Genomic DNA, 26,864 nt, shown 5'->3' on the forward strand with positions numbered 1-26,864 from the left:
GTTGAGATAAGAAGTAGTATAAAATTTGAAAAAGGGGGGGTGGGGAGTGGGTGGTATGGCCACTAAACTAGCTTAGAATGCACATACAGCCAGAAACCATAAAAGAGATTTTGCAAGTCATTGGGGGGTCATGGCCCCCCTCATGCTCTATGTGCCTCCGCCCCTGCCCGTGACATCCCAAAGTCTCAAGTTTGCGCCCTGCTCTCACGTTCCAATGTAGTCTTAGTATATGAGACTTCAATTCATGCAATTGGATGCAATAATGACAAAATCCATGAAAATTTCTTGATTCACAGGGAAGAATGTGTTGACATTTGAAGAGAGGAGCTGAAAATTTAGCTTACATTCTCCAATTCCCACGAGAATACAAACAAAAAGCTCCTTCAAGCAGTAAGGAAAGTTTCCCTCCGGTTTTCCAGAGATGAGATTCCCTTTTCATATTCCAAATTCAAATCAGAATAAAATGACTTTTATAGGCCGCTCATACAATGTAAAAGCTAACAATGCCCCGACTTAAGCTAAAATGTAGAACACAAAATAACAAAAACTACCCCTACCAATGAAAAAGACCATTGAACCCATGGTTTTAAATTTCAGTTTCGGTATGCGTTTCGTTCCTCACCGGAACCAAAATTTCAGCCGAATTTTTGAAATTTCGGATGAAATCTAACGAATCATATAAAATAATAGTTTACCTTGTATAAAATTTCAACGGAATTACTAAAATTTTGGTCCGAATTTTGTAACGTTTCGAGTTTAACTAATTTCGATTTTGGGGTTGACTGAAACCCGGAATTTCGGTCCAAATTTAAAACCTTGATTGAAACACACGAGGGTAACAAAATTACAAACATGACACTGTATGGAACGAAAGCAACGCTACACTAGGGAGAAGTTAGAGGACCTAGAAAATCCACAGGAAGTCCTGCATCACAATGCCCTTGTCGCAATTCTTTGTGTACTTTCAAAAAGTCACTGTGGCACTAGGGTTTTTAAAAAAAAAAATGCTCCCACTCGGCTCATTCTTCAGGGTCTCATCTCTCTCATTGGTCATGCAGCGATTTCTATCCTCCGCTGGGGTACGCTCTCTCTGAAAAGCCAAACCAGGTTTAGCGGACTGACACATGCAGCACCTGATATTTACTTGCCTTAAAAAGTGCAGACGATACGTTACAATATCATGCAGTTCCTCATTGCTCACCCCAAATACGAAACGAAAATGAGATAAAAGAGCTGGAGTATAACCTTTTAAGGTAATTTCAAATAAATTTTAATGTGAGATAGGTCCAACTTACCATACATTGCTCTACAAAAGATACGAACACAGCATCTATTAATGGAGTAATCTCATAATAGCAGTTATGGTAGAAAAATGGCAATTTTCAGTTTTTAATCCACCGTCTACTATGGGAGAAATATAAGTGAGCATATTCTTCTAAATTCTATATTGTTCTTCAAGATTTCTTCTTCTCTCACTCTCTCTCAATCTCTCTTTTTAAATTCCGCTTAGACTACGGTGAAGACTGCCATAGTACAGGTTGATGTTGCTCCATTCAAGCAGTGAAGAAGGCTCATGCTTCTAAGAAGAAAAGATACAGAGGTACTTTGAAAATTTACAAAAATATTATCCATGTTGCAGTTATTGACCAACTGAAATATCTTTAGTGCATCTTCTGCTGTGAGTACAATGGATTGATGATCTTGTTTATGTATTTTTATGTGTTTATTTTTTAGAGCTAAATCTGTGATTGTTTATTACTGATTTAGTTTGCTCTTCTGTTTGACATGATCTAGTTGATTGCTCTGTTCCTCATTGTGAACATGTTTTTTTTTTTGTTGGGTTTTTGGCTAAAGAAAACCCACTTAAATAACGAAGCAAATAAATATGTGGATAAAAGAAACCAAACCAACAAGAGAGCAATCATACAGAGAACACAAAGATTTACGTGAAAAAACCCTCCAATAAAGAGAAAAAAACCACCGGCGAATCCTATGAAATATCCACTGATCAAATAAGTAATACAACGTATCTTTCTCAAGTTAAAAGGTTACTTCGTTTCAAACAACAAAACCCACTTTCTCACCAAAAATTACCCACTTCGATCTTCAAGTCGAAGAAACTCAAATCCTCGCGAAGTCTACGTGCAACGAGAGGATCCAACAGCGCGTTGAAAATTTCTAAGAAGAACGTCCAAGCCCCTGGTTTTGATTACGCACAAAACCTGCAAAAGTGCACCCAAGAAAAACCCTAGTTTTCTTCTTCTCATCTTCCTTCCTTCTCCTTCTTTTTTCATTCTTTCTTTTGTGTTTTTTTCTCTTTCTATTCCCGTCACACCTTTTTTCCAAACATACACCCACGCTACTTTCTCTTTCCTTATTAGAAAAAAAGGATGAATGTTTTCCACTCTAATTAGGAAACACGAGCTTACTATTATAATAGGATACTAAGAGTGGGAGTGGGGGCTACACATGGGCTGGGCCCACAACATTTTTATGATTTTGAGATGGCTTGAATGGTGTGATCTCATTTAAAATTAGCTGATGTTGCTAGGTGTAATACCATAATTTTTGTGCGTGCCTAGTTTAAAGCAAATGTTTTTTTTTTTCTTTTAAAAAATGAAGGATTTATTGACAATCTTAATTGAAATTTGTGTTTTTTTTTTTAGTTTGTATTATTTTATTGATTATTGTATATTAACCATTCTCCACGCCCACTGAGCAAATTCTTGCCTCTGTCTCTGCAGAGCAAGGTCATTGTATATCATCGAGTGGCATGACACATTGTTCCAACATGTAATTTTGCTTTACCAATAATGAGGAAGACACACTAGCATATAATGGGGTTGCAAGATATGCGTTTTTGATGATTGATTGTATCACATGAAGAAATATTGTATGCTATTTTTATGGTGTCACTTGCTTTTACTTCACCACAAAATCCCTCCAAAACCCTAGAACAATCGGAATAGCTTGAGGTTGGAGATGATGGCCCGTATGTTTTCGCCCAAGATTGATTTTCTGACCAGAGAACGACATTTTTCTGATTTCCTTTTGAATTTCTTTTCTTCTTCTATTATTTTTTGCCATGTCATTTTTGAGGGATTCCAACCCAAAGAGAGCAACAGAACGGACCCTAAGAGAAAACCCCTCTTTTACCATACCTTTTATCTTTTCAAAGCCTCTCTCCTTTTCCATTCGTTCAAACTCTTTATTTCTTGCCTTTTACAAACCATAGTAGCGAGGAAAGAAAACATGCCCATCATATCAAAAGGCTTTACCTTAAATGCGTGGGTGGTCATTTTCTCAAATTTTACCTCTCTCAGGCAATCTCACTAACGCCTTATGTGCAAAACCTGGATGCTCTGATGCTAGGTGATAGAACTCACCCTCAGAAGTGTCTCTAAGGGTGAGTTCTACCCGGGTCCTAACAAGTGGTTCAAAGCCGTGGTAACTCCTGGGTGCCCTTGAGGATGAAAAAAATCTCCTGGAAAGATCTCTGTAACTCTGGTGTACCTTCCAGGAGAAAGGAAATCCCTCGGAGAAGATCTCGTAGTTCCGACGTTATTCCCACACGTGGGGGTGAGATTGTCCAGGTTGATTGTCAAAGATCACACATAGGAAAAAAGTAAAGAGATGTGGATTGGGTTATAAGGGCATGTGCAGCCTCCCTTTGACGGCTTCTACCCGGATTCCAAAACAGTTCTTAAATTCCAAAACGAGGACCAATAATTTAAGTGCAATTTTGAGTGCAATACTCAGTGTCGGGTTCAATGGGCTCTCAAAATCCAAAACAAACATGCCTAAACGTAACTCTGGGTCCAACAATCAGTTTTGGACTCAAAATTTCTCAAAATATTCGGCTTGCAAGGGGCGTTTTCCTGGTGGTCGTTTGGTAATTTCGACAAACCATCCGAGGTTTTCCATAATTTCATGGTTTCACTCTGCGCGCATGCAGTTAAACTCCTAAAATGTCAGTTTTCCCGCCCTCGCCCCATTTTCAGTTTTCTTACAAAGCAGAGAAGAAAATAAATAACCGCAAAACCCCCTTTTTCCACATGATTTGCCCTAACCCTAATTTATAGACCTTCTCGAACCATGCCGGAACTAAAAAATCTCCTCCATTCCTCTTCCTTAGCACTCTCACAGTGCTCAAATCTCTTATCACTCTCAGATCTCGGCGATCCAGACGATGATTCTCTGAATCGGACTCTCCCCGATTCTAAAACCCTAGAAGAAGAGAGTGGTTGGTGTTGCATATGGGATCGGCGATTGCGATATCCGATTTTGGACAAAACAGGGATTTGCGTCAGAAAGAATGGGCTGGGGATCAAGATTTTGAGGAGGAATCGGAAGAAATTTGTTCAAAGAGGGTCAATGGAGAGAAGTAAGAAAGCTTTGGAGGATCATGTTAGGGTTTGGGTTGAGAATAAGGTGGCATCTGGAGTTCCTGAAAGAGAATGCTGCCTTTCTTTCCTTGTCAATGCTCCCAGAATGGTAATCTTTTCTTTTTCTTTTTCTTCCTCTTCTCATCTTAGGTTTTGATGGTTTTATTATTACTTCATGAATCCTTTTTTTGTATGATTTTGTTTCATGGTTAGTTGTTTTGTGTTATTGTGTTTGAGGACATGAGTGGTTGGTTTTGGGACCATCTTGAATTGCTAGCCCTAGTCGCACTCGCACCCGCTTTTCAAACTGCGGGAGAACCCTATTTATGTCTTGTTCGTTTATGATTATTGTTTTGGACTTGCAATCAGTTGTCATAATCTTAAATGAACAGGGCCTTAATCTGCTCATACTAGGGGAATTGATTATTGGACAAAGTGATCAAGCACCTTGGTGAGATGCCAGCTAAATCATCGACAATTATCTCTGACAACTCGGACATGCTTGAGGCAATGTAGATCCTGATATATTTAATTTTGTTCCTCCAGTTATGCCATGTTAAGAGGAAGATGTGTTATCATCTTCAAGTTCCTCTTGTGGTATGATCTTTCGTTGGTTATATAATGAAAACAAGCCATTATCATTGACTGTGGAAATCATCGATCTTTATCTCATTTTCAACCAAAGGCTAGCACTACTTAGAAGAGAATGAACCCAACAATCTTTGCCGAGCCCCAGAGAATGTATATTCTATCTTTATAAGACCTGTAAGATGGATCAAATCTCAAAGAACTAAAAAGGATTCCATCTGCAGTTAGCTTGCCGTTTGTCATTTAGCTGTTCAGTTTTTTACACTGTAAGTACTTTAGAGTTCATGACAAAAAAAAAAAGAAAAAAGAAAAAAGAATAAAAAGAAACAGAAACAATGATACATATCTTTACAAATTACTGTGTTAGTCTACTTTCACCATTGCACATTATGTCCTATTTACTTTCGTAGTGGTGGCTGACTACTGTTCAGAATTCTTTTAGTATCTATATTATTAAGGTTTGATCCCCTCTCCCTCTCCATAACAGGGTAGCCCAACTGTTATGGACATGATCAAAGGTATTACAAAGAAACAAGCTAATAGTATGTTAGTGATACAAGATCACATGTTAGGAACTTTCCTTTCAGTTTGCATTGTGCTTTTAATTCTTGCAAGGGGTTTGTTACTTGGTAATTCATGTCGGCATTAATGCTTGTTGATCTGTTGTCCATTTCAGGTTGAATGCCGCATGTGTACTAAAATTATCTACCCAGAGGAAGAAGTGTTATGCTCTGTTCGTGGTTGTCAAGAAGCCTATCACATAATATGTGCCAAGCAGACTCTTGGATTTTCTAGTTCTAAAAGTTTCAAGTGCCCTCAACATGTAAAATACTTCTTGTCTTGTTTCTGGTTTTTATTTATCTTCTCATGTTGCTTCCTTTACTTGCTTTATGGAGAGAAAAACATAATGCTGTAGAAAGACAATACTGGGATGCTAGAAAATAGAAATTGTCCTATTACAACGTGTTACATGTTATCTCCTTTGTTATTTGTTACTCATATTCAATAGGCATGTTCACATAGTTGCAGTGATGTCATGTATCATTTTCTTATGCATACGGTGAAATTGTAAAATGAAGATTGTGAAGGTGTATGTCTATTTATACAGTTAACAGGTTAAAGTTGTTTACACAATGTATGAAGTATCATCAGGTCATTGCTCATAATAATAAAAATTTTGAATCCACATTTTTTGTTTTGTTTTGAAATAGCATTGAATCCACATTCTTGTCCACTTGTTCTTATGCTTTGACGGGATGAAAATTCTACTATGGAGAACGACTTGATCAAATATAAAGCTTTTTTAGGTTATTTGTCGCCTAGTTCCATAAGTTCCATTAGGCTCCTTGTTCAAATATTGTTTAAGATCAGTTGAGCTCGTTTAAATGCCAGTATTTTCTATAAAATAATAGTACTTATATGTTTAGAAATTTTTTCCTGCTGTTCATTATGCATATATTTACTTCATAATAATGGAACTTGTTTTTTGTGAAGATGGGATTTTCACTTCACGATCTTTCTTAAAAGAATTTCTGTTAGTGGGGTGAGGCTTGAGGCTCATTTGTGCTATTTGTTCATCTAAGCAGTCTTGCTTCATTTGCAAAAGGAAAGGATATTGGCGTTGCAAACGATGTACGATAGCGGCACACTCTAAATGTGCACCTTGGCCAGATGATGTGATCTATCCAAGGAATCAACCGGGGCGAGCAGTTTGTTGGAGACATCCTACCGATTGGCGGTTGGAGAAGGAGGTCAATCTCTTCCTTCCTGCATCCTAATTGTTTTCTTGTTCCTATTTTTCTATAGGAAGTTTTAGAATCCATTGATATTATTTGCTGCAATGCCATCAATGCTGTTACCGTCTTTGCAATCATTTCTGACGTCCACACAACACCAATGCCAATTAGACTGCCATCAGTTGTCAAAGAATCAAGCTAAAATCTATGTTTAGATTTTAGGTTGATTTTCGGACAACCAGCGATGATCCTTTGTGGCTTGAACTCTTCTACAATGCCGTATTAGCTCGACGATGAGATTCCAATTAGTGTTGATGTTGTTCATCTGTCTCTTCTACGAAGACGGTGATATTGTTTTGAAAATCAACCCCTTAGGTACAAGTATTTTTGTCTTTTTCTATGAGATGGGGGGTATTTTTGCCATTTTCAATGAGATATGAGCATTTTTTTTTGTCAATTTCAATGAATAAAGGTATTTTTGTAAATTTTCATGAAATAGCGCTATTTTTGCCATTTCCCACCATCATCTTGCTTACAAAACAAGTTTTATTTTCAAAGACCTTTTTCCATATTATATTTTAGGAAAGAAGTGAGTGCTACTTTTTTCGAGGGAGAGAACCTTATTAACTGAAATTGGATTTAGTCTGCCCGACCACACGGGGCGGAATTCTCCTACCCCCACAACTGATTTAGTTTCTTACACCCTGGATTAGATTTTTACTGAAATCGACCAATCCAAACTGCATAAAACTGATTTATGTAGAAATGCATTTTGCTGTGAAGACTTTTACGTGCATCCAAATACGGCCTTAAAGTTTATTGTGAACCATTCAGTAGTTAGGCTTATGAGTTATTCTAGTTACTGTTTACTATGAAAAGACTCATGAAGTTGTTGTGTGTCAAGGGTCTCTGTTGTTTTGAACAAAAGAAAACTAAATGAGTGACATTTGTAATGAGTAATGGTTAAACCGCAACAAAAATGTCCATTTGTATGCTTGTAATGCCGTAGATCAGCTAAATATGCAAAGGGAAGCATTTCATTCAGCAGTATACTTGAACTTATTTTGTTTCTAGGCTTGAGTGTTGGCCACTTGGCCTCTTGGGAGATATCCTAGGCAACTATATGATTTGCCTAGTTTTCTGGGTGAGTTGCCTTGGCTTTTTTAGGCACTTCGACTTTCTTAATTGAAACTACCTTTTTTAACTGGCAGAAAGAAAAAAAATTCTCATTCTCGAGCAACTCTTCTGTGGCAAACAGTGCAAAGTTTTTGGTTTGATTGCTTTGTTTTCCCGAGTATCCAACTGTTTCGAATGGAGTTTATGTGGCATCAGCTTTTATTGTGCTTCTATTTTTGTTTGTTTTCATTCTTATTTTCCATTGACTAGGCTGGCTGACAAGACTGATATATATCTTATTGGATGGGCAGCATGCAGTTCCTACAAGCGACATAGAGGTCAGAGCTTTCAAGATTCTCCTTCCATACATGCTTCATATGCAATATTTTACCGAGAACATACACTTTCTTTTTTCAAATTACATTTTTAATGCTAAATGCACCGAGTTAATTTTTTCCCTTAACACGCATGGAGCATTTTATCCATGCTTCTACTATTTGATAACACATGTTATAAGCATGGTATAACTTTTTGCATAAGTTCACATTTTGTATTGCATGGTCAATACATTCTGTTGACATTTTTTCCTGCCAATTCTGTAGGAAGTATTCCGCCGTTTGCCTCTCCCTTACATTGAGGAGGAATTTAAGATTGACTTGATGTGGAAGGACATTATGGAAAATAAAATGGAGCCAACTCCATATGTACATATTAGGCGCAGTATCCTAAACATTTGGTTTGAGAACAAATTTTGTAGCTAATTGAAAAGGCTCAATAGTAATGTTGATTGAAGTTTTGAGCTGTAACATTATCTAACTTTATTGGGCTTCTTTATTTTGGTTTGAATGAGATTGAATCTTTGGTGGTCTACAATCGGCTGTTTTTATTCCCTGCACAACATTTTTTCTTTGAATTATTCCTGCCACAACCTTGACTGAAAAAAGATGTTTACCTAGTCAAGAAGAAGCGCGATGAAGGAGATGATGATGTTGGATGCACAAATTGCAATGGTTCTATTTGCTCCGAGGATTGTGTCTGTAGGTAATGTAATTCCTATTACGTGTCAAATTTCTTAATATTAGTTTGTTTCTTACAGCTAAGGAATATCATCTTTGTTTCTTGCTTATGTACACAATGCTGATTTTGGGACTTCATGATGGTTGAAGAAGCATCTGTTCTTTATGATTACTGTGGATTGTAAAATCAGCTATTAATCTCGACTCATGAAAATAAGTGTTGACTATTAATCACGACAGATCTTGTCTCAAGAGATATGGTGTTAGGGAAGGAAATAAGAAAAAAAAGGAGTTGGCTATGTGGCAAATTTGGAGTTGTTTGAATATCATGTGTTGATAATGAGGGGTACTTTTGTTCTATTCATTTTTCCTTTGTATATATATGATAGTCTTTTGGCCGATATAGTTAATGTATAAATTTCTCTTTGAGTTCCTTTCTTTTTATTTCTTCATTTCTTTTTTAATTTACATCAATGGACAACTTTATTAGAAGTTCTCAAAAAAGTTAGAAACGTAGCTAAGAGAGTTGAACTCCGAATAACTATTTCAGACAAAAAACGAGGCTTTCCCTAACACCATTCTTTTGGTTGCTATTTAGGAAAATCATTTTCTTGTTTACATACATCAAAGCTTTTTTATTACTGAAATTCATCACTAGAAATTGCAGATGATTTTGCAAATTATGGCTTATAATATCTTGGAAGTAAGCTCAAAGTATAAATATAAAAGATTTCTGCTCAATAGAGAAACATGCATAATTATCATGCTTGATGATTTGTTATTTGACGGTCAAATATTTAAAGTACGGACCCTAAATATTCAATTTTCTAAACTAAAACATACGGCATCTGTCATGCATTGTATTTGATTTTGGATGCTAATGGATAATTCTACCGTATGCCTTGCCTTCTGTTTGAGTGTCTTTTAAAATATGCTTTACATGTTATTGGTTGTATTCTATACACACCTTGCTGAAGTGTGGAACAAATCTGAATAGGATCAAAAGCAATGTTTCATTGATTTCTCAATGTGGGGAATGAAATTGAAAGTCAATGGCATGTGCTTAATGCAAGTTCATAGCATGCGGATTTAGTTTGATATTTTAACCCATAACAGTATGGTTGACGTAAATGGATAAATCCACTAGGGTTCAATGCATCAGCTGCTCAAAGGCTTGCAATTGCTCGGGGACGTGCACAAACAGACCATTCCGCAAAGAAAAGAAAGTTAAAGTTGTGAAGGTACGATTTTGGTCTTTGAATGCCAATCAATTTTCTTTTTCCCAATTCATATTTGTTTTGGGGACATCACTTTTCTTACATTCATTAATTGCTTCAAATAAATTATATATTATAGATGCTATCTAAAACGCCTTTTAGGAATTTCACATTAGAGGAAAATTGTGGGGTGTTTTATTAGTCAGTTCATAAATGAAACTTTGAAAACTTTAAAGTAATTATTTTGTACAGGTAAATTCCTTGGATTTTGTGCATACTATTCGTAAGCACTAGGCAACTCAGCACAGATGGATCATGCTTTCTTTTATTTTTTTTAATTTTTTTACGTCCATTCCATTAACCTACAATTAGAAAACAATAGTGAAAGCAATTTTCTTGGTTTGCTTTTCATGTTATTCCTCAAAGTTTCCTCACCTTAATGTGTAAGGATATTGCTTGAGGATACTACTGGGCTAGCATGTTACTCCAAAGTAATACGAGTTGCTGATTATGAATCCTTCGCCTCTTTTCTTCTGGAAAATGATACCATTATTAAAAAAGAAACATGCACAAAGTTTCTCTAGAGACTTCTTACGGGTGGGGTGGGGGTGGGCGTGGGGAGGAGGGAGGATTCATAGGTTCCGGATAACGTTTGTTTTGAAGCTGCCACTCAGCTGCATCTTACAAATCCTCTCAGAGGTCTCTAAATTGACGTTTATCGTGTCTTGACCGACCTATTCTGGAATCTCCGGATCTATGGTTATTTTCAACTCCTAGAACCATTTCGTCGCTTGCTACGCCCTTCCTCGTCTTTGGGTGCCTAGGTATCCACCGTAAGCCTTTCCTCGTTTGAAGCCTTTCCTCACATTAATGCTATGCCATCCTAAGGTGCTGCTAAATGGGAGGGAGCTTCATTTGCCTCAATAGATAAGTGTCACTACTGTGACAAATCCAAATCTCACCTATGAGAGATTCTTGTTTTCTTCAAAACCTTGAATTCTTGAGTATCCGATTAGGGGTAAGGTGCACACCTCTAATTATCTTTATGAACCGCATATTAAAAATAATGTAATTTAAGTTACATAGTAGTTTATTTTTCTTTTTATTTAGATCATTAGTTCTATAATCCTTTTTTCTATATGATATTATTATACTATTACACATGCCTAGTTAGATAAGTAGAATATTGTTTGGTGGTTTTTATTAGTTCTTCATCATTCATTCATTTGTAGTATGATTTGATAAATTAAACTTTGCAATGGGAAGTGATGAAAAATTGGCTAATTTAGTGTAACCAGCAATGGCATAACATTTGCCAATTTAATATTACTCTCATATATTCGATTTTAAGCATCCTTTCACACATGTTATAAAAGCATATCGGATCCTTACCGTACCCAGTGTTTCAAAATGCGGATGCGGGTCAAAACGTGGCCGAAGAAAATCCTAGTCGACTTGGCACGATGCGGTCAGTACTCAGTTGACATGGCTAAGTACTCGATTGGCACTGTCAAAATTCAGGAGAGTCAAAGGAGCTTTTATTGACTTGGCCGGGCAAAACGCGGGACGCGACAACAAAATGTGGAACACGGCCAAGTTGAAAGGGAGTCGACTCGGGGGAGTCCATCATGATGCAGAGGAGTTTTAAAACTATGACTATCCATATCTGAACATAGGTCGCCAGTAACGTATGCTTTGTTTTTTATTTGAATGGCAACCTATACTTGTCTTTGTTAGCAGGGAAAAATACAAAGGAAATATCACGTGGGGTGTAATAATCATCTTTAATCTCTAATCTTTATTAGCAATGAGGCAATACTACATACATAGTTACCCTGATCAACTAATCAAGGTAATAAAACCAAAAGCTACGTCCAACTCCTCATCTGGTCATCCCATCCACCCACTCCTCTTCACCCCCCAAGTTGTAGCATTATCTAGGTTCATAACCCATTGCATCTAATAGCCTTGATAAACATAACCCATTACATCTATTTGCGTCAGTAAACATGTTTGGTAATTGAATTTGTGACTTGACATGTGGAATCTCAATTTCCTTAGTTGTAATCTTCTCCCAATCATATTGGCCTACAACTTCTACACTATTCATTCTTTTATCTATCTCGAGAAAAAAGCACAGCCTTGAGACATTCATTGTTGCAAAACCTTATATTTTTTTAACTATCTCCTAGGTGTGGCCCCAAGACCCACTTGTGAACATAAATTCTAAGATGTCCCAATCAAGATTAGGGGTGCTACTCGGGTTGGTTGGATCGGGTTGAGGCCAACCCGATCCTACCCAAGAAACCCTTCCCGCCCCTAACCCGACCCGTTTTCCAACCCGATGAGGTTCGACCAGACCCGAAGAACCGTTTTTTCCAATCTGACCCAACCAGACCCAACCTGAGTTTTTTTAGCTTACAAAAAAAAATTGGTAAAAAATGTTGTGTTTCACTCGGGTCGGGTTGCCCAAACCCTCAACCTGCACCCAACCTGAACCTGACCCAAACTCAACCCGATCCGACTTTTTTTGGGTTGAATCTGACCCGAGTTGCACCCGTAATCAAGATGATCGTGAGCCGTCTTCATGTCAACTTTTCTTAACACCTCCGACTCACCTTTCTACTTTTAACAAAGGGTGCTTCTGATGGGGAAAAAACTGAATCCATTACTTAGCCTCATAGGAAGCACATTGGCAATGATCTTGTTCAGGCTAGTACTTAATTCACTTAGGTCTCAAAACTAAAAAAATAATATATTTTTACATGAGGCTAAATTCCCTTAAACAAATAGCCCTACATATTTTCATGATCATTGTTGCCTCACAGTTGTTGAAAAGCCTCAATCACATGCAATTTGTGTTATTTATTTCGTATTCCACATGCATGAAACTGATCATCGAAATATTTCTTTATATTGGTCTTCCCAAAACCATACACAACAGACCAGATCTGCTCGTCCCATTCAAAATTTTATTTCTAGTATATATAGTTTCTTTTTAAATTTAAATGTTGCATTTCTCCCTCAAATATTAAGGGAACTAGTGCATGTATATTTTTTTTCTTCCACATCACTTAAAATTCTCAACATTATATTGTAAAGTTAGTTTAACATTGCAAGCTATTTTTTTCTTCAATGTGAAGTAGTTTGACTCTTATCTTGTACCTCTTTAATTCATGCCTTATGTAGCTATGTGTTACATTGTTGACGTAATGAGATCAATCCCATTTTTCTCAATAAAAATAAAAAAATAAAATCCATGTGGAAAGTGAGCAATTGTCAAATAAAAGAGCAGTGGACCTTGCACATGCACTTTCTGTTCTATGTAATCACAATTTGAAATACTCAATTGCTTATTTACTTATTTTTTTCTTTTTAGTTTTTGCAATTGAAGCATAATTTTTTTTTTCTTTTACATTTTTCAGACTCAATTTTGTGGATGGGGAGTAGTGGCAGTTGAATCATTTGAAAAAGGGGATTTTGTAATAGAATATATTGGAGAAGGTAGCTTTGACTTTCTCATGATTTTCTATATCTACAATATTTACTTATCTTTTCTAAATTTTTATATTGTTCTAGTGTTTAAGACAATATTTAGTTATCTTTTCTAAATTTGGTTACTGTTTGTCTATCAAATGAAGTAAACCTTGTTTAGCATTTATGAGTTGTTTGGGCTTACCTTAAATATCACTGAACTGCATTAGTTGACTTACGGAATTTTAATTTTAATATGGGCTCTCACTATTTCAACATTTTTTGGATTCAAGTTCAACACTTGTTGATCACTTTCATCTGGCCACTTTTCAATAGTAACATAAATTTATAGGTAACCACTAGTTTTGAGCTCTCTCTCTCTCTCTCTCTCTTCTTCAGTTGAAAAGAGCTCGACTCCGATGAGAAAACTTGCTAATATTGGATTGCTATCCTCTACCTCATCACCATCATTGAACCCATAGAAATCATACAAGTCAGACACATTGAAAATTAGGTTGATACTTGCCGTGTGGAAACCTCTCTCTCTCTCTTTTAATGGATGTGGAAACCTCTCTTAAGTACATCATCTCCCTCTTTAAGTTCTTTCAACCGGCTGTGAGTGTTGCCACCTTCTTTGCATAGTTCATCAAAATCCTGTAAAATCATAGAAATGTATGCAAACATATGCTAATAATGGACATTTAAGATGAAACTTCACGAAGTACTCGAATAAGCATAAATGCACACATATAACTATTACATAAGCAAGAAACCACCCCCATAACGACTTTACAACATCGAAAACTTAGTGACATGCGCTATTACACATGCTTTATAGTACATTTCACATTTTATATGTAGTATATATAAATGTTTATACATAATAGATACACCACATTTTACATTCAATTTATATAAATATATATATATATTTTAACGTCATATAAATATAATTATGTGACACATACTGGTATAATATATCATTAATATACTTATGGTTTTGGTTGGTATGCGTTTCAATTTTAGTATGTGGGGATGGAAACGAAAACATTTTGGTTATTTCGTGTCGGTTCGCTGATAATTTAAAACGATGATTACAACCCAATGCGCATCAAGTCCACCTCCGTGCAGCTCCCACATGATCTGCTCTCGAAGAGAACTATCCGACACAAACAACCAGTTAGAAACAAGTATCCATTGTGGACAACATATGGAGAGGAGGGATCAACAATAATGTCATTCATTATTTGCAGAATCTTGCCAAAGTGTGGATCAGTTGCATACTAATTTTCAACTCAAACTCAACTACTTGTGCTTGGAACCTGGTCAACAAAATGGCCCTTTAACTCATCGCATCAACCACTTTTTTGGCTGCCCCTGGCCTGTGTTTCACAAAGAAGTTGTACTCTTTCCAGACATAGTTTCTTTTGAGCATTGAGGTACTACAAGGCTTCATGATCAGCGTACCTGATGAAGTTTTGAAGTCACAATGTATTAAGTCGTGTCGCCAATACTGGAGCACACTAATGCCCAAAACTCAGATCATTGGCGGTTTACCTCCACTTATCGTCTGATAACTTCTCCCTGAAAAATGCCATGTGTCTTTTTTCTTAGCTCAGAACAATCTCAATCTCCACAAGGTGTAACATTCTACAACAAACACCTTCTTGAGATCTGGAGTATTAAGAATTGGCAAAAATGTCGTATTTTTCGGTACATCATTATGGATTGGATTAGTCTTTTTGAAAGCAATCCTTAATTCCTTAGTTCTCTCATCTCTTGTATCTATTCGGCATTTCCCGTATAAAAAATTGAGCCCTCCTCTGAAGGAGTTCAGGTTGTCAGACACATTAAGTAGTTTAACAACATCGAATACCTAGTGACATGCGCTGTTGTGCATATCTAATAATTCACCACATTCTACATTTTAGATGTAATTCATATAAATATTTATACAAATACATGCACCACATTTCACATGCAATTCATATAACTATAATTATGATACGCATAATGGTATAGCATACCATTGACACACTTGTGTTTCATTCGTTTTGGGGGGTTTTGGCGGAAATTTAAATAAAGGTCTTATGTGAGGGGGAGTCTTTACGCCCATTTTGTATATTTCTTAATTTCAATAAAAAAATTCCATGTCTTTAAAAAAAAAAAACTCATTAATGGCTTTCACCTTCTCTGGGTTGGCCCTTAAGCCTTCATCTGAAACAATATAGCTAAGGAATACCACATTGTCTTGCAAGAACAAGCACTTCTTTAGATATATATAGAGGTTTTCTGTGAGGAGAATCTTTCTGACCTGTTGTAACTTGTAAGTGGGTTAAGTGCTCATCCTTATCATAACCTTATACTAGAATGTCCTCAAAGTTGATGACAACAAATGAACCAAAATTAAAAAAAAACAAACAAACAAACAAATGAACCAATAAAGGGTTGAAGTACCTATGCGATCATGCACATGAAAGTGCTGGGCCAGTGTTTCAAAACACGGATGCGGGTCAGAATGCGACCAAACCAAATCCTAGATTGTGCCGGTAGAGTTATCGGTTGACGCGACTGAGTACTCGGTTGATGTGGTCATAACTCGAAAGAGTCAAAGAAGTTTTGATTGAATTTGTTGGGCAAAATGCGGACTCAATCAACCAAGGTAAAAGGGAGTTGACTTTGCAGAGTCCACTATAATGCGGTAAAGTTTTGAAACTATGGTTGGGCGTATTAGATAATCCGAATGGCATAACTAGCTACTTGTACAACCCGTTTGGTGTCTTGAAAGCTGTCTTCCTTTCGTCTCTAGGCCTCATGCATATTGGTGATGCCTGCATTGTAGTCCGATCTTGGTGAAAACTATAGAGCATGATAGCATGTCCAACTTATCCTCCAAATGAGGGATAGGTAACCTGTGCTTGATCGTGATCTAGCTATCCACACACAACTGCCATGTTCCGTCCTTGAGCATGAGCAATAGTGAAAAATAAATAAATAGGACATGTGCTTTCACACATTGGGCCATTATCCTCAACCGATGCATATGCGGCATTCAATTTTGTTTCACTAAGGTGGCTCCAGGCACCAAGTAAATGGCATACCGGACAGAGATATTATTGCTGTCCTCTTATCTATTAGTGACCTCTCTCACGGGATGCAGAGTTGATTTCTTTTCCTTCTATTGAAAGATGAGGCTCACAATCTTCGTCACTAGTTCATCTTTCTTTAATGTTGTGCATATGAAAATCCATGGATGCTGGTACTTGAGCCTTCATCCATATTAAATGAAGAACATCATGACTTTATTTTTATTGGTATTACAAAGCGACGAAGAATAGAGATAAAACAATATCTATTCCTTTTTCTATTTCTCCCAAGCGTAGGATAGCCATAGTTCTCTAACAAGTTACTGGTGGCTGCTAGCATCAAATGAAACTGTTATCTGTACACCAGGGATTCTCTTTGATTTTTAGTACCAGTCGTGAAAGATTGTCCTATTGTTTTCTTTTTCCTTTTTTTGTCTTCCCTTGATAATTTTTTTCCTATTCCTATTTTTGAGTCCCATTGAGCATACATAATGTGACTTACATTTAAATTGCTACTATATGAAATGGTAGAGACTCTTATTTGGAAGTAGAAATCAATGCATTTGATTTCATTAAATGATTATGATTGTTTCCATTTTTGTTTCAGTTATTGATGATGCATTATGTGAACAAAGGCTTTGGGACATGAAACATAGAGGGGATCAAAACTTTTACATGTGTGAACTTCGAAAAGACTTCACAATCGATGCAACTTTCAAGGGGAACACTGCCAGGTTTTTGAACCATAGTTGTGATCCAAACTGTAAACTAGAAAAATGGTTTGTATATATATGTTGTTTCTGCTGCCAATATTTCTTATCAATGTTTATGAACTGCTCACTGGTGCAGTTATTAAAGAAATATGCCTCTCATCATTCTTTCGATGGTTATGTTCTTTTATAGGCAGGTTGATGGGGAGACCCGTGTAGGTGTGTTTGCATCTCAATCCATAAAATCTGGGGACCCATTAACTTACGACTACAGGTATGTGAAAATTTCCCCTTGTATCTTATAGGAGCAATTTTTCTTTATGTGCATCATTGTATATACGGGAAAATGATTGTGAGGGAGACCTCATATAGCTTATATGAGCTAGCACTCACAAAACATAAGGGGCCCACATTGTTTGGATGATCCAAAGCATTTATTTGATAGACCCTCATATAGATAGGGTGTGCCCAAAAAATCAGCTTCATAGGATCATCCTAACCCTTCCATTTGTGGAGGTTAAAATGGACGGGGATAAACCTCCATAAATCTGCCCATTTTAACCTCCACAAATGGAAGGGTTAGGATAATCCTATGAAGCTGAGTTTTTGGGCGCACCCTATCTATGTGAGGGTCTATCAAGTGAATGTTGTAACATCCAAACAATGTGGGTTCCTTATGTTTTGTGAGGGCTAGCTCAAATAAGCTATATGAGGTCTCCCTCACAAACATTTTCCCGACACACTCACACACACACACACACACACACACACATATATATATATATATAGAGAGAAAACGGTTCCTACACATATGTGTAGATAAGTTATCTACACACTAGCTTAAAATACAGTGGGGGCCACATTATTTGGGTGATCCAAACCATTCATTTTTAAGGCCCTCACATAGATAGGGTGTCCACAAAAAATCAGATCCATAGGATCATCCTAACCATTCAAACTGTGGAGGCAAAAAGTGGACTAATTTGTGAAGGTTTAAAGACATCCATTTTACCTCCACAAATCATAGGGTTGGGATGATCCTATGGATCTGATTTTTTGTAGACACCCTATCTATGTGAGGGCCTTTAAAATGGATGGCTTGGATCACCCAAACAATGTGGGAACCCACTGTATTTTAAGCTAGTGTGTAGAGAACTCTCTAAACATATCTGTAGGAACCGTTTTCTCATATATATATATAAATTTTTGGGCGCACCCTATTTATGTGAGGGCCTGTCAAGTGAATGCTTTGGATCATCCAAACAATGTGGGCCCCTTATGTTATGTGAGGGCTAGCTCATATAAGCTATATAAGGTCTCCCTCACATACGAGGAATGCTAGATCCACAAGTGTCCTTGCAAAAAAAGGGGCAAAGGGTGCCTGTGGATCTAGCATCCCATCATATCCCCCCCGAGTGTGAGTGCGTGCGTGTAGACACATACGTATACATAGACCTGGCAAACAGGCGGGCCGGGCCGGGTCAAAATGACCCGGAAAATTTTACGGGTCACTAAGCTTGGACCCGCACCTGGCCTGTATGGGCCGGGTTGACCCTCGGGTCACCCGGTTTTTTAATGATTTTTTGTTTTTTTTGCTTTTTCAAGATTTTTATAGGTATTTGCTAGCCACCTTTTCTAAAGGCTACTTCTTGCCCATCCTTTGCAATTGTATGTGTTGAGAGATTTGACTTATTAGACGTGGTGAAAACTGCACGGAAATATTATTTATGGAAAGGTGCTAGCAATAATAAGTACCGAAAGAAGCTAGCAATAATAATCATAAGGTACTAAAGTTTTGGAGGAAAATTACGGAAAAGTGCTGTAATGTAGAAAAATTACGGAAAAAATACCGAAAAGGGTAACTTTATATGACAATTACGGAAAAAACTACAAAGAAGAGGTATAAAAATATGACAATTACGGAAAAACTACTTTGTTTCACTTCTCCGGGCAACCGCGGGTCCACCCGGACCCGCCCAGTTTTGACGGGCCGGGTCGACCCGCGGGTCCGGGTCAATTCTTGCCAGGTCTACGTATACATACGTATATTTATAGGGGTGCAACTTGGGCGGGCTCAACCCGAACTTGACGGGTTCAACCCGGGAAAAAATCGGGTTGGGTTGAGTTCGGGTCGGGTTCGGGCTGAGGGCTTGGGCAACCCGACCCGAGTGAACTCGACATTTTTAATAATTTTTTTAATTTGTAAGCTAAAATCTCGGGTCGCGTTGGAACTCGGTCGGGTTCGGGTTGACCAAATGGTTGCTCGGGTAAGGTTCGGGTTGGCCTCAACCCGACCCGAGTTGCACCCCTATATATTTATGTATACGTATACATATATATATGCATACACACACATGTATATATACTCTCAACTCAACTAAGCCTTTGTCCCAAACTAGTTGGCGTTGGCTAAACCTGTATTAGAAGCCACCTACATCATACCCACATTTCTTATACACACACACACACACACACACTAGTAAAAAAACCCCGTGCGATGCATGGGCCGACAAATAACTGTACGGACCACATCATAGGTTGATCCAAACCGTCCATGTGATGGAACACAACATCAATATGTTGTGCCCATAAAATCATTTCCATAGGCTGATCCTAGCCCTCCAATCTATAGAGGTTTCCATAATTAAAAAGGCATAAAGGGAGGGGGTAGGATTGAAATTATGTGGCTTTAATGGGTGCCTTTGTTAAAAAGCATAAAGGAGCGGGTAGGATTGAAAATATGTGGGTTGAATGGGTGCCTTTGTTAAAAAAAGTCAAAAAAAGTGATGTGTAATTCTCATAGAATTTTGGGAGAAATTCAAATAATTCTCTCCTTTTCTCTTTTGCTATATATATATAGCAAAAGAATTGTACGCTCGAGCGTACCAAGTTTATGGTACGCTCGAGTGCCCAATCACATGGGGGCCCACTTTGTTAGGATGATCCAAAGCATTCATTTGAAAGGCCCTTACATAGATGAGGTGTGTACAAAAAATTAGCTCCATAGGATCATCCTAACCCATCCATTTTTGGAGGGCAAAATGGACAGACCACAAATCTGCCCATTTTTGCCCTCCACTTTTGGAGGGGTTAGGATGATTCAATGGAGCTGATTTTTGGTATACACATTATCTATGATAGGGCCTTGCAAATGAATGCTTTGGATCACCACAAAAAATGTGGGACCCATGTGATTGGGCACTCGAGCATACCATAAGCTTGGTACGCTCGAGCGTACAATCCTTTTCCTCATATATATATATATATATATATATACACACTAGTAAAAAACCCCGTGTGATGCACGGGCCGACAAAGAACTGTATGGACCACATCATAGGTTGATCCAAACCGTCCATGTGATGGAACACAACATCAATAGGTTGTGCCCGTAAAATCATTTCCATAGGCTGATCCTAGCCTTCCAATCTATAGAGGTTTCCATAATTAAAAAAGCATAAAGGATGGGGGTAGGATTGAAATTATGTGGCTTTAATGGGTGCCTTTGTTAAAAAGCATAAAGGAGGGGGTAGGATTGAAAATATGTGGGTTGAATGGGTGCTTTTGTTAAAAAAAGTCAAAAAAAGTGATGTGTAATTCTATTAGAATTTTGGGAGAAATTCAAAAAATTCTCTCCTTTCTCTTCTGTGTGTGTGTGTATATATATATATATATATATATATATATATATATATATAGTACATGTTTATATTTCTGTTGTTTATTTCAAATATTAAATAATTAGGCACATGAATTTTGTTTTTTCTATATGAGGTGTGAGTTTCATGTAATTTATAATTTTATATAATATATTTTATTTTAACAAATTACGAATGGGTGGACCTTTCCCGCTACCTTCGTGATATTGCAGCTGAATTGGACATTCAGATTTAATACTTCTATAGATCTTTTTTTTTTTTTGCACAAAAGTAATTTGTGCTGGAATCTTTAGTTTCTTCCCTTTAGCACTTCATGTCATATTATACTCCCAGCCCTAACTACAATTGTCAGGTCATTTGTGGGATATAGTTGAACAATTTATGGCGTATTGAGTATTTTAAATCATTGATGCTTGGAAGGCATTGATCCAAGTAGAAGGTGCTTTTGTTTGATTGTGCATGTCCAGTTGGTTTGGGGTTGCCATGTAGAACACCTTGTATTACATATTTCCCATCTCTTCTCGAGGAACATGTGGGGTATTTCTTTACAAAATGATATGCATAATTTCATATGTGGCAATGCCACCAAGATCTCTTCACTAGTTCGGGGACACATCTATACTCTAAATTGATTCGACAGAATGAAAAAGGCATCTGGTAGAATGGAAACCATATACTATGGCCCTAATTTAAATGCATACATTTGTTCCATAAGGTATGTGGATGGTCCAGGCTCCAGCATTCGACACACGAATTTGTGTCACAAAATAAGTTTTATCAAATAGTGCATATTATGCTTTAGGTTTCATTCTTGTTTTTTATGTTTGATATGTTTAGCTTATTTATCCAGACCGTTTTACTGATGTATTTTACACGTAAGATGATTTTTTTTTTCTTTCTCTTCATTTTCACTCACCTTTAAGGATAATTTAGCAATTGTTATTGGTATGCTAAACTTATCCTTTAAGTTATTTGTCGTTTTTTGAAGGACTGTAGTTAGTTATTTGTTATAGTGGTTTCCTTGTTAGTTGTCATCTTAAAGGTAGTTTTGCCTAAAAAACTCACATTTTATGGGTCTAAGTTCATTGGGTTTTCACCTGTCCAGTTTGGTTGAGAATATTGGTAATACAACTTGAAGTCTCTTTATGAAAGTCTGAATAATTTTATAGGAAAACCTCACTTTCTCATCCGCATTTAACTATTTCTTTTTTCCATTATACACGTTTGCCACCTTCAATTTCTCAAAATGTTGCTCCTTATCTCCAATAGCTCAAATGTTGGACATAGACTATAGGTCTAGTGCGCTGCCAAGGACTAATATCTCTCTTTTAACGTCTTTTTTTGCCAATTGATCCACCAGTTGATTTACTGGATTTATCCACCGATGGACTCATTTGATGGATTGCTGGATTAATCTTGAAGCATGTCCTATGTTTCAGCCACTACACTTGCTAATTTCCAGACCCTTCTGCTTTCCTCTTTGCCCAAGAGATTACATACGTTGAATCACCTTCAATGATTAGATGTTCTCTCTTAGAGTAGATACGCACATATTTAAACCCCTAATAATGCTCTTGCTTTTGCCTCGTTAGAATTGCATATACCCTTCGGTCTAGAGAAAGCCAAAATAATGTGCCCATTTGAATCACGAAATACTCCACCCACACCCCTTCAACCCCACTTCCCTTTAGAGCTGGCGTCAAAATTTAACTTAATCTGACCACATGGGGGTGCTGACCATTGGAATAAAGGTAGATTTTTCAATCTCTTTTCCAATTGATATTCTTCCAATTCCTAAGGATTTCTTGTGCAGAATGATTCAAAACTTTCTTGTTGTTTCGTGCCCAAGATATATCTTCAATCTTTATATCCATCATAATTCTGCCCAAAGATCTACTATTTTCCTTGAAAATTCCGTTATTTCTCTCCTTCCAAAATTTCCAAATCACCGTGTAATTTACTCGACATTTTCAAACGGCCTTTGAAGGGTATTCTTTTAAAAGCTTTTCCCGTGAAGATTAGATCTGTTTAGAAAAAAATATTTTGGGGAAGTTTGGTGCGTGATCTTTGGTATGACTGGCGATAAAATGCCTGGTCCAGATGGCTTCATGATAGAATTCTTCCAGGAGATGTGAGATAGCCATAAGGAGGATGTTATCGGGATGCTTGAAGAATTTCATAGAAGGGGCAAATTAAATTACTGCCTCAAGTCCACGTTCATTTCCTTAATTCCCCAGATGGATGGGGCTAGGGAAGTGGAAGACTTCAGACCCATTAGTCTCATCAATACCTTATACAAGATTTTAGCCCAAAGTCTTGTTGACTGCCTCAAATTTGTTATGGACTCAATTATCTTTCCCTTTCAAGGCGCTTTTGTGGAAGGTCGATAGATCCTAGATGGGGTTCTTATTGCAAATGAATACATAGAATACTGCCACAAGGACAAAATGGCAGGAGTGATGCAAAATAGATATGGAGAAGGCCTACAATCAGGTGGACTGGGTGTTTGTGGATTATTTGCTTAGGAGAATAGGATTTGGGTTCCCTTCTTTGTTCTCTTTGCTGTTTATATAGCCTTTATCTTTTTCTTGCTTTGAATATCCGATTCTGTATTTTGCTCGGTTTGACCTCCTCGGTCTTGTCTTCTTTAATGAAAATTTTTCCATCTTTCAAAAAAAAAGAGTGGGCTTTCGGTAAAGTTGGAGGAAATTGATGAAGAATTGAGCCCCTACTTTTCAGTGATGATCAATGGAATACTTAAGGGCTATTTTTAGTTTTCGAGTGGACTAAGACAGGGAGGTCCCGCTCCCACCGTTCCTGTTCACAATAATTGGAGAAGCTCTGAGTAGGGTGATGGTGAAAGCTGAGGAAGTTAAATTGATTGAAGGGGTCAAATTTAGAAATTTGGGAGCTATCTCTCATCTTCAGTTTGCGGATGATACATCATATTATGCAAGGGCATTCGGGGTCAGTTTCAAAACTCACACATCATTTTGAGATGGTTTGAAATAGTGTGGCTTAAAAATTAACTTGAGGAAAAAAGCTCTATAGCAGACTGCAATGTGGACCATTATCTTCTGTAGAGCTTGGCTGATGCTTTGCGTTATACGCCATCTTCCCATCCGCTCATCTATGTAGTTTTGCCTCCTGGTTTGAGTATACTCTCAGCAACCTCATGGAACCCGATCATCAAGAGGATGGAGAGAAAGTTGACATGTTGGAAAAATCCTCTCTCTTTTGGGGGTCTCATTACCCTTCTTAATTGGTATGGGTTAAGCTGGGTTTTCCCTGATTCAGTACAAGAATGATTGAGAGTTACAGAGTGACAGGGCTTGGTTGTATGAGTCCAAGTCTTTGGCATCTTACTCCTTTCGAAGTCTCCTGGATCATCTGGTTGGAGAGAAACTAGCCTATTTTCGATGGTAGAATCTCTGCCTCAATTTCTTTGGTGCGGAAAACTAGATTCACAGAGGTTTCTTGGGCGATTCTACACAAGTCCTTCTGCTATTTGATGGACAATGTTATTATAAATTGGGACACGGTGTTCTAATGTAGCGCTCCTAAAGTAAGAGTTGTAGCAAGGTGGAAATCTCATCCAAGGAACATCATCAAACGCAATGTTGATGGTTGCTCCCTCGGCAACTTAGGTATGACATGTATAGAAACCATTTTTAGGAATTTTTTGGGTGACATCATTTTTTTCTCCTTTGCTTTGTCACACCCACTCCATTGAAGGTGAATCCAGGCTCTACCATAGGGGTTTGAGCATTTTCCTTAGTCAAATGGAGAGCCGCTTGGAAGTGGAAAGTGACATCTAACACCTTGTTGTGGGCTGAGCGGCTTAGTGGGGACTTTCTAACTTCATTAACGAGACTAGAGACTAGTGTCTTAGTACATTTCTTTCTTTCTCGCTTATTCCTACTAGTGCCAATGATTTGGCTAATCATCTAAGCAATCTGTAGCTTCTGTCATTCTTTTTTTTGATGACGCATTCTTTATCCCATGATGTGCACTCGTAATCCTCTCTTTTAATAAAGGTATCTCTTTAAAAAAAAAGGGTTTTTTTAATTGAATGTGGGAAAACACAAGTCATACCAAAGCTCTTAATAATGGCACATCATAAATAATGGCATATCATTGGGTTCTCGAAACTGGACAATGAATCATTAGATGATCTAAAAACTCCTCATCCATACAATATAAAATGCATCTACTAGCAAGACTAATTTTCCTTCTTTCGAGTCGATCACATGTAATCATTGTTTTTGTTGCAACCACCTAGCAAAAGCCACCACACAAGTTGGATCGATTGCCTTCTAAAGTGTTGCAAGATGAGACTTCCCCCCCTTCCACGATGAGTAAATGAAGAAAAAGAGAGTAAAAGATGCCTGTCATGTTGGTATCAAGATTGGAAAAGTAAGATGTACTAAGAAGCCCTGCTAGTGAGAATGAAAATATCCCTAGTCACTCCAAGAGAATCTTTGACAAAAGAGTGCGTACATGCCTTGAGGATCCGGCATCCATTCTCTGACAGTATCAACCTTCGAGTCACTCCCTTGTCCTTTGACCGGAATGATATTTTCTTCCTCTTTTACAGCATCTACATTCTACACCCACCCCTTTATATTTTCTTGAGAAGTCAAACAAAAGGTGGTGGAAATGCTATCAGTTGTAGGAAAGGACAAGCAGAGGTGCTGGAGATATTATTATATTATTTCCATTGGTGTGTATTCTGCTACTCCTCACTTTTTATTAAATACTTTTCTGGTCGGCTGTTGATAGTTTTTTTTTTCCCTGGCAAATGTGAGCGTTTTAGTAGGTAGGTAGGAAAGTGTAAAACTAATGGGGTAGTGCCATTATTAAAACAAAGGATTGCAGAAGAAGAAGAAGAAAGAAAAAAAAAAGGTCATGCAATTGAGGCCATCGACATTAGGGCAAAGATTTAACTCATTTTAACCTTTTTTCTGATAACTTGGAGATATCAATGATATTTTGGGTTTGGATTCAGAAACGTCATGCACTTGAGGCCATCAACATTAGGGCAAAGATTTAACTCGTTTTAACCCTTTTTTTTTTCTGATAACTTGGAGATATCAATGATATTTTGGGTTTGGATTCAGATTCGTGCACTTTGGACCGAAGGTTGAGTGTTTTTGTGGAGCTTCAAACTGTCGAAGATATCTGGGAAGCAAGAGGAAGACTGATATGGTGAACATGTGCTGGGGAAGCAGGCGCAAGAGATCTAAAGCAGTTGCAACATAACTGATTGGCTGTGTTCAATGTAGGCATATGTATTCTTCATTGATTCTTTATAATGAGATGCAGACATCTAAATGGAAATGATCGTGGCTGTGTTCAATGTAGGCATATGTATTCTTCATTGATTCTTTATAATGAGATGCAGACATCCAAATGGAAATGATCTGCTCTCTTTGTTTCATCGTGTACCACATGATGCATCAAATATTCATTTAATGGGGAATTCTTGGGTATTTTTTCCATTTGTATTCTCCAATATTTTTCAAGTGTGTTTCTGTGACATTTTCAAAGTCTGTAAGAGTGCTCTTAGAATGCTAGAATTGTAGAATTTACTGAAATTCCCATGACTCTGGTGTAAAATTTGTTATATTTATAGTGATGTTTTACAAGACTAAATCTGGAAATGATGTGATAATGTGATGTTGAATGCTTTTATTTCGCAACTGACTTAGTGAACGCGGGCACTTATTATTTGCCAATATCATAGTTCTTGTGGTAACTCCTTTACGCTCTGTTTCTTTCAATGTTAAAATGTGTGTAAAACAAATTTTATGCCCATTTTAGGTGAAATATGCATGTAAAATTTGTTTTACCCACATTTTATGAGCCTCCTGCAAA

The 26,864-nt window shown here is 37.3% G+C and overlaps 1 protein-coding gene across 1 annotated transcript; it reads left to right on the forward strand.

Annotated features, from left to right (window-relative positions):
* The first annotated feature begins 3,831 nt into the window (after positions 1-3,831).
* On the forward strand, positions 3,832-26,642 carry SDG4 (SET domain group 4). Its single transcript, XM_077382085.1, has 11 exons — positions 3,832-4,494; positions 5,650-5,796; positions 6,560-6,724; positions 8,137-8,163; positions 8,428-8,545; positions 8,770-8,866; positions 9,989-10,082; positions 13,484-13,562; positions 17,226-17,397; positions 17,522-17,602; positions 26,108-26,642. Exons 1-11 carry the CDS (start codon positions 4,096-4,098, stop codon positions 26,247-26,249), a joined length of 1,521 nt encoding a protein of 506 aa, XP_077238200.1. The 5' UTR covers positions 3,832-4,095; the 3' UTR covers positions 26,250-26,642.
* The last annotated feature ends 222 nt before the right edge of the window (positions 26,643-26,864 follow it).

Source organism: Tasmannia lanceolata, unplaced genomic scaffold (assembly GCF_043159265.1).
Source record: "Tasmannia lanceolata isolate RefF3 unplaced genomic scaffold, GAP_Taslan_0.1 ptg000006l, whole genome shotgun sequence".
In the NCBI taxonomy this organism is placed as follows: domain Eukaryota; kingdom Viridiplantae; phylum Streptophyta; class Magnoliopsida; order Canellales; family Winteraceae; genus Tasmannia; species Tasmannia lanceolata.